This window comes from Hydra vulgaris, chromosome 09 (assembly GCF_038396675.1).
Source record: "Hydra vulgaris chromosome 09, alternate assembly HydraT2T_AEP".
Taxonomy (NCBI): domain Eukaryota; kingdom Metazoa; phylum Cnidaria; class Hydrozoa; order Anthoathecata; family Hydridae; genus Hydra; species Hydra vulgaris.
This window is the reverse complement of record NC_088928.1, coordinates 30,646,053-30,655,677: the sequence shown is the minus strand read 5'-3', so window position 1 is coordinate 30,655,677 and position 9,625 is coordinate 30,646,053. Positions and strand designations below refer to the sequence as shown.

General features: G+C 28.3%; 1 protein-coding gene across 3 annotated transcripts in view; it reads left to right on the top strand.

Moving 5' to 3' along the window:
* Positions 1–4,063: 4,063 nt before the first annotated feature.
* Positions 4,064–9,625, top strand: part of LOC100214568 (uncharacterized) — a 79,988-nt gene continuing 74,426 nt past the window's right edge. For 2 of the 3 annotated variants that reach the window (XR_010640777.1, XM_065805290.1), the window contains exon 1: positions 4,064–4,345. Coding sequence is in view for 1 of the 3 variants with exons in the window: in XM_065805290.1 (XP_065661362.1) it covers positions 4,088–4,345 (258 nt within the window). In the remaining 2 variants the exon portion in view is untranslated. Of the gene's footprint in view, positions 4,346–9,219; positions 9,337–9,625 lie in introns of those variants that run through there. The other variant, XM_065805291.1, reaches the window with a different exon arrangement.

Sequence of the window (9,625 nt, the reverse complement as noted above, 5' to 3'; positions counted from 1 at the left end):
AAATAAAAAGTCTAGTCAATTAAAAGTACACAAAAATAATAATAATAAATTACTTAATATTTTTTATAACAATAAAGTATGAAACATCATCTAATTTAATATTTGGGATATTTAACTCCTATAATTCAATTTAATATTTGGGATATTTAACTCCTATAATTCTAACATATTTTTAAAACCCTAAAGGAAATATACCAAAAATACCTTATACAAATTTCTTTTTTGCATTTAAATAAATGACTGAAATTTCATATATAATATTTATTTATAAATATTATATTTAACATAGTGTTAAAACTAAATATGTATATTAAAATGCATAATAAAATGCATATATAATGCATAATAAATGCATAATAAATGCATATGTGTTTACCCATTTTCATATATTTATCTAACCGAGCTAAATCTATTTACAGAAATCATAGTCTATTAACAAAAATTATAAATAAAATAAATGTCTAAAATGTTGTTCTTGTGCTCATATCAACATTCTCCACTCAGCTGCCAAAAACAGAATGCACCAAAGCAGAAACAACAAATCCTAACTTTCATAAAAACACATTTCCGCAAAAAGCTTTTTTTCTGCTAAATGCAAACAACAGGTTTTATTGTATTCCTGATAAAGTAGATTCCAATATCTCTTGAAGGAAGAAAAACAGCAAAAAAAATCATCTAAGAATTGTAAACTATAAGAAAAACACTGATAATAGTCTTTATCGATAAACTTTTGAAGAAACACAATGCTATCCTCAGTTAAAAAACAAGAATCTTTTTTGGTTGTGGTCATTCTGCTAGTTACTTTTTTAATTTGGTTGTTGTCAGTCATTTCATCTAATCTTTTGCATACTTGAGCCAAAGGATTACGTTTGCTGCGCACTAATCTTTTCAATTTCTGAAGATAGTTTTCAAACTTAAAGGCAGATAATTTATCAAGTGAGACTCCATAAAACTTTACATCATCACAAATATGTAAAAGTCCATGTACATTATATACACAAAACAAATTTCCATAAATCTCACGAGAGTTAATAACAAAAAATTCAATAAGTTGTTGAGCACTTTCTAGGTTCCAGTTTCTCATAACATTATCACTTTCACATTATAACCTTATTGCAAGACAAAGACTTAAAAAATGCTTGTAAACAGAGTTGTCAACAATCCCCTTCAATGCAACTATACCAGTATATAGCATAAAAGATCTGAGTTCGGTAGCTTTCCACCGATCAAGGTCATTCAGTGATCTTGGCTGTCTGACAAACTCGCTTGGTAATTTACCATATAAAGAAGCAAGCTTTTCAGAAATTTGGTTAATCATGTTAGCGGACAACTTCCCTTTACTAGTTCCTTCGATAGTTCCTTTAAGGAAATACAGCAGCCTACACATGCATCCAAGACATACTAAGTGCATGTAGTTAAGTGGGAACATATTAATAAAATTTACAGATGTAACTTTTCTTAAAACTGACTAACTGTGTTGATGTGATCTCCCATTCAAATCTTTTTCAAAGTAGTTGTCATCATTGAATCTTTGGCTCGTCCTTAAAACAACACCTTCTTCTCTCACTGAAAAAACTGTTCGACTGCATATTCTTTTTTTTATCAGAGCATAAATATAATGCCCTATGAATAAAGTTTTTGAATATTCCGTTTATAATTTTTGAATCATGGCATGAGTTAGGTTTGATTTGGACGTTAGTTAGGGCATCTCTACGTTAAACTTTAAAATCCGTACCAGTTTTATTGTTACTAATAGTTACATCAAGAAAGTTTAGCGTGTTATTTTCATTTTCGATTTCCATAGTGTACACTGTAAAAAATATAACGCAAACATAATAGCTACATAACAGTTAGTGAAAAATTTAGCGTTATGTTTACCGTTATGTTAGTAAAAAATATACCTTAAGCGTTATTTTTCTCATAATTATTTACATATTCATTTGTTTATGAAAGGCGTTATGTTTTACCCTTATGTAACCGGTTATGTTAGTTTAATTACGTATTAATATGACATCATTACGTATTAAAATGACATTATACATATTTGTAAAAAAATGGGATTTTTTGCAAATTGTGTTAAATGTTTATGATACTTTTCTATAAGCATTAGGAGCGCTCAAACGACTTTTATGTTAACACTATATTTTAAAAGTATATGTTTATTATATTTTTGGTTACTGAGGCTCATACTTTTAATATGGTTTGCTGCAAATATATTTGATTGGTTTCCATTTAATATTATTAAATAATGTTATACACACAAAAAATTAATAAAGATAAATAATAATATTACAACATTGTATGAATATAGATAGATATATATATATATATATATATATATATATATATATATATATATTATATACATATATATATATATATACATATATATATACATATATATATAATTCTGAAATGTTTTTTACATCTTCAGTAGGGTTAAAAGGAGAATGTGATTCATCGACATATCTTTTAAATGACTTATGAATATTATTGGAAATCGCTTTTTCAATAGCATTACTTTCGTGAAACTGTGGAAAACACTCCGCAACTACTACCATAAGTTCTAAACCAATAGGTCCAGAATCTTCTTGTTCATAAATATCGTGTTCAAATAAAAATAACAAAACAAAAGGCATATATCTAAAAATGTTTTTATTTCATCAAAGGTAAATTTTGATGTAAAACTAGGATCATTTTTTAATGTCTCAATAAGGACAATTATTGCTTCCTTCAGTGGAACTGAAGGATATAAATTAATGATATCAAAAGACACTTGGATTTCATCTATGTCAATGTTCCATGATTCAGCTAAGTTTACAAATTGTTAAGAGTTTTTTGGGATTATTGCTTATTGAGGATGGGTTGTATCATATAAGTTAAGAGTTTGGAAATTTTTTATGTAGCCGTTCCAATAGTACTTACAATAACTCGCATCGGGTAGTTTTCATCAGGTTAAAGGGCTTTTATAACTCTTTACAAACGAGATGGTATAATATCACTCGGGTAAAGATCTTTATATTCTTTAACAGTAAATCAACCTGCTTTAATTAGTTTTCTGAGTGTGTTTTGAACTTTACGACTGACTTGCGGACTTTGTTTTGCCTCCAAAGTATTTTTGTATTGTGGCACTATCAGAATCAATTTGCACTAGTTCACATCCTTTGTTGATATATCTTTTTATTATTGCCATTCTAAAACTCATAAAAAGCTTTACGTTGTTCTTTATCTAAATTACTTTTTATAGGCTTAGCCATTTTTAAAACTCTCAAAACATCTTGTCTTAATTTAACTGCTTCAGTTTTTTTCTTGTTATACTGTAATTCTAAAGCAGATGATTCAGTAATTGTTATAATATCTAAATAAGGTATGTGTTTTTGATTGGTGACAAACTTTGGACCGAGATCAAGTAGTTGATGATTTATGATATATTGGTATATCAGAATTAGCTAAATTGAGTGTTACTTTTTAAATTGATTTATAATGGTTGTCGTTGTTTTTGTTGTTAATATCGTTTTGTTTATGCTGCAAATTTTCTTGAGATAACCTTTCAAATTCTTCTTTTAATTTTTTTCTAGATTTTATAAACATTTTTTCAGAAGACTTATTGGTAACATTTATTATGGTTTGAAAATCGTGTTTGTTGTTAACAAATGTTTGTATATAATCTTCACAAAGTTCAGCTTCATTTTTGAAGTGGAAGTATCGCTTCTTTGCATCGTTTATTGCTACCTTTAAGGTAGAAAATTGGATGATAAATCATTGTTTTTGATATAACTTTTTTCTTTAAAAGGCAGAAAATCATTTCCTACTACAGGTATATCACATATCCTAACCTAAAGTAGAAATTTCTAATTTTTTTTTTAGTGTGTATTTTTATCGATCTTTTAATGAAAAGTTTAAGTGATCAACAAATAAACCTTAAAGTATAAACTGTATTAAAAACATGTCAGAAAGACGAAGCGTAATGGAAGCTTCATCAATGTGTTTAAAAATTAAAATTCTTTATAGCAAGTTTTAAATTTATTAATTAGAAGCATTTCTCTTGTAAAACTATTATAACTATAAGAGAAAAAGAAAAAATACAATGTGTTGTGTATTTTGTGTAGTAGGTTTTTTTTTATTTTGGTCAGTTGATGCTCAATATGAAGCAAGTGTATGGTTTGAATCAATTTTAAACAACTTAAATGATGTCACTTCACATAAAACACCACTCAAAGTTCTCTTATTTTCTCAATTATTCAACAAATTTAATTCGACTGAAGATTTGAAGTTAATTGAAATAATAGATACTTCCGATAATCTTCCTTATAATCAATATCCTTCAACTGTCGTCAATAAAAAGGTTAGTTTTTAATCTTTAAAAAACAACCCATGAAATACAGCGCAACAAATTAAGTTTCAATTTCTGGATTAGCATGCATGCAGTATAGCACCTATATGGTGCAAGTTCGTATATAGTAAAATAACGTAACATGCTATTAGTAGAATACCTAGAAAAAGATTGGAAGGCAAGGGGAAATCAATTAAATTTTTGCGTGTTTAGTTGAGCGATACCCAGTCACACTGATGATATAGCAATTTGTAACTGTAATATTTAACGCGTTTTATTCTTTTTTTTAAATTGCAGTGTTGTTGCATTTTCAAAATTCAGATTTAGTAATTAAATCTTGCACGCATATAAAAAAAATTCCATTTGGCAACGCTCAAAGCATTACAAAGTTGTTTTACATTACAAACACAGTTAAAACACGTTTTATTTATAACAGTGCAAATGGGGTACAGGGTTCATTAACTGTAGATGAAAAATTGGACAGCGATTGTTGGTGTGGGTCTATGGTTTTGCGTCGAAGGTATTTTGTGAGAAATTTCTCCCGGAATCTATAGTTTTTTATTTTAATATATATAAGATTTCATTGATAAATTTTAACTTTCATACACTCTTAACGTTCAAAAATTATGATCTTTTAAAATTTGTAAACCATTGTAAAATGAGGGGGTTACTAAGAGGGTTGAAACTTTATATGATCATAATTTTAGAACGCTATAAAATTGCTGTATGAAACTTTAAATTTGTCGATGGTTGTGTATATAGTTGAGAATAGTAAAAAAAATGTTTTATCAACTTGTCGCTCTCTTGTTTGGGGCAGCAGTAGGCAATTTTTTATTTCCTAGGCTCCAGTAAACACAATTATTTGTAAACCATCTTTATTTGTCATAAGTATAAACATATAAGTATTTAGAATTTGTTTCATGTCTGGAAGTTAGCTCAAACATAAAATAAGTGCTTTCATCACTGATATATCTTAAAATATTACACCGCATTTAATTATTATTAACATATCCCATATCTTCTAAATTATTTCAATACTGTTTTTGACAAAATATTTTACAAGTGCACAACGAAATTTTAAGGTAATAGTTTTATTTTTCTTAAATATAATTTAAAACTATCATCATACTTAATATTATGGATATTACGAAAAAGTTTTTTAAGATTTTAAATACACAGACAATACTAGCTGTCCGGACCCGTAAAGTACCGAACCGTTATTTATTAGCGCTTCGATTATTAATACCCAAAGCAGGTACTCTAAATAATCTTTTAAATACCCACTTGAAATGTGTTGAATAATTACAAATGGTATAAAAATTTTAAAAAGCATTTGAAGTAAGACTTAAAAATATTTGTTACCATGACCCGTATAATACGGGTTAAAGTAAGTCTATTCTACACCGACGGTTTCTATACTTATTCTTTATATATTTTATTTCAATAATTTTTAGTAAGTGGTAAAAAATAAAAATATGTCAAATCTTTATTTTGAGTTAAGGATTGATGTTCAATACTTTATGACTTCTTATTGTAAAATTGTAAACTTCTATTTAAAAAAAAAAAAACACGTACAGACTTACAAATTATTTTCTTTAATAAGTTTCTATTAAGCTTTTATTATATTTTTTTCCATCCGCCGTTTATTAGGACTCTTGCCCCGTTATTTAACTTTGAAGAAAATAAAAGTTTAAATGCAAAATCTTTTTTCCTATAAAATAAAACAAATTTGTATTTTTAAACGTAAGATAAACGCGCAGACTTAATTAATTACCTAAGCAAATTAATAACTTCAGCTCTGTCTCTATAGTAAGTTTTATTTGTTATATTTAATACTGGATATTTTAGAGTAATAGTTAAAAAAGAACTGAAAAAAACAACTTCATTACATTAGGATTCGTCAGTAAATTACGTAACACAAACTTTCACAATAAACAAAACAAAAAAGATCAAAAGTTTTCCATCGCAGAGTCCTAATTTAAATAAAAAATCAAAGTAGCATATATAAGTTTAATGAAAATTGCCGTGTAAAAAGGCTTAACATCTCCTACTTCTGTTTTGCGTTGCGTAATTTATAGACGATCATATATCTCATCTTGAACCGATAATACGACTGTTCCCAAGCCGACACAAAAACCTTGAAAATATCTTGAAAGCTGTATTTCCAACAATTTTGTCGCAAAAAAATTAAATCCAGAAAGCGTGCAACTACTTTATCTAATTTAAAAAATTTTGGGCGAGCATGATATGTCAGCTGCGTAAGAAGGGTAAAAATGGGACATTAATAAATTTTGTAGTTTGTCGGCTGAGTTGAGTTGAGTTAAATCTTCTAAAAATTCTAATGCTGGTTCGTTATCTATGTTTGTTTCTGTGTTTGTTTCAGTACGTTTTTTGATTGTGAAATGAATTTCATCGAGGTCGCCGAAAATACCTGGAAACCCTAATTCAGGTTCGTCATCGATTACAATAATTTCTGGTTCTTCGTCGCTTACAATAATTTCTGGTTCCTCGCTTATTTCCAGTTCATTCTCTGAAAAATCAATTTCTTTTGCGATGACTTCTTCGTCTAAAAAATACTTTGTTTTTTTGACAGAGCGTTTCGTAAACGTTTTTGTCATTTTTGATTTTGTTAACAAAAAAACACGCTTTTTATGTATAAAATTTGATCTCTACAGATTAACGCAAAATAAAAGCTAAAGTGATGCAACTTTATGCAATGAACAGAAAATGCTGTGTCATGCTAGTTAAATTTAGAAACTTTGAATACTGCTTTTATGAACAAGATTAAAAAGATTAAAATATGGAGTAAACAACTTTTTAAAAACTCTGCGAAGAAAAAAATCTATGATAAGTGTTAAAACAACATGTTAAATAAATTCAAAATTTTATAAACCAGCACGTCGACGTGCTGGTTTATAACGTTGGGTAGAAATACTCGTCGAGTAATGTCTAGGAAGTTATATGTAAACACGGTGGGTAGAAATACTCGTCGAGTAATGTCTAGAAAGTTATATGTAAACACGGTGGGTAGAAATACTCGTCGAGTAATGTCTAGGAAGTTATATGTAAACACGGTGGGTAGAAATACTCGTCGAGTAATGTGTGAGTGAAGAAGAACGAGAACGAGTGAGCGCACGAGTGTGTGAGTAAGCAGGCTAAGGACTAAGACAGGATTAAGTAAGTTAAGTAAGGACTAAGTAAGTAAGTAAGAAAAAAATACGGCCGTATAAAATATAAAGACTGTAAGAGAAAACATAAGTAAGTAGACCTACTAAGATAAAGTAAAGACACAATAAGTAAGGTTGTGTCAGGGTGACACTATGTTTTTTATCTTGTAAAAAAAAAGATATAAAAAAATACAAGTCAAAAAGCAGATGATATTGATTTTTCCCGTATGATTGTAAGACGGAATTTATTTTCAACACCTTCAAATAAAAGCAATTTGAGACCTAAATATAGATCTAAATTACCCAAATATACAGTAGATGGAAAATGGCCTTTTCATAGGGATGCTTTTTTTGAATTTTTTGATAGGACTTCCTTTGATGAAAACGAGTTAACCGATCCCAATAATACAGAACTAAGAGCTCTAAGACGTAGAAGAGTTAAGAAAAATTTGAAAAAAATAAAGCGTCAATATTGTAGAAAATCACCAAATTTTATGAAAACAGTTGTTCAAAAGCTTATGCAAGGTGTCCGCAATATCTGAAAAATATAGTAACCAGCTTAAAAATAGTGTTGTCTAAAAGCTTTACAATATTAAAGTAAAACTTGCATAAAAACAATGAAATATTTCTAAAATCCCATGAGGTTATTATTTTTCCAGACAGTCTTTATAAGAAATTTAGTATAAAAATTAAATGAGTTAAATAGTTGATTAATGGGTAAGAGTTTTGGATTAGGCAGTCTTATGATAAATCTTTTAAAAACTGAAGTACTAAAAATTAATAATAGAGTTCTTTTCATACTGAACTGAACAAAAGATGTGTTATGAGTTTATATGGTTTAGTGCAATTCGTTTTATATTAATTTATAGTTTATGGACGACCCCCTATTAGTATTAGTATTACACCCCATAGTTTTTGTATATATGGGACGGTCTCGAATCTGGTTTGCATTTGCAAAAAAAGAATAAAAGAAAAAAAGAAAAAAACGAATAAAAATAAGAATGAAAATAAAAGAAAACAATAGGTTAGTTAAGAACAAAAAGAGTTTCTCATAAATGATTTTTTAACTTTCTTATTATCGCCTGTTTTATTTCAATTTTCACCTATAATTATACAACTATTAGTAATATTTGTGTCTAAAAAAAAGCACATACGGGCATTAAACTAGTTAATAAAAATTCTAACTCTAACCACGAGCCTAACACAAAACAAGAAAATATTTTCTATGCAAAATCCTCAAAAGAAAATCTTTTTTATTGATATTAATAATAATTAGTAATAATCATTTATAAAAAACTTCTATGAATAAGTTTTCTTTCTCATATTCGGACTGGCGAGGGAGGTTGGCATCCCCCCCCCCCGACCATCTTTCTATTGTTTTTTTTATTTTTTAAAACAGGTTTTTAAGTTAAACAAACCAAAGCAATGAGGCGCCATTTGCGTAAACTGCAGCCATTTGCAAGTCCGAGTAAACTGATTTTGAGTAAACAACAAAAAACTAAACTACTTTTAGTTGCGCATCAACAGAAATTGATATTTTCTTTGTCCATTTTTAGAACCAAAAATTTTTTAATTGGTTCAATATTTAAATAGATAATAGATTTAAGTATATAAAACGTGGAAACAGAATTAACTCAAAATTTTTATTTTTGTGACTTAGCGCGTTTTGCAGATGACCTCCTTATATGATCAGCACAACACGCCCACACTATAGCGCTATTGTGTGGGCGTGTCGTGGTATAAACCGCTAAATACTATTTAACACAACACGCCCACACAAAGTTACCCTAAAGTAACATTAAAATACTGCTTCTCTTGCTTTAAAAGAGAAAAAAAGTAGGATATGTTTCAAAAGATTCCTTTTTTTGGTTCAAGTGAAATTTTCGGATGTAAACAATAAAAACAGATGTTTGCTTGTACAATGGGTATATACATGCAAAACATCTACTTTTATTGTTTGTTATTAGGTAGTATATTAGGAATGGCTCCCACCACCACGTAGCAATTATGACCATTTGTGTAAAATTATTTCTAAATATGAATTAGTCAGTTCCCTTGAACGCTTAAAACACATGAAGTGCACTCAATAATTAAAAAAGTCATTTCATCAACTCTTCAAAAAAAA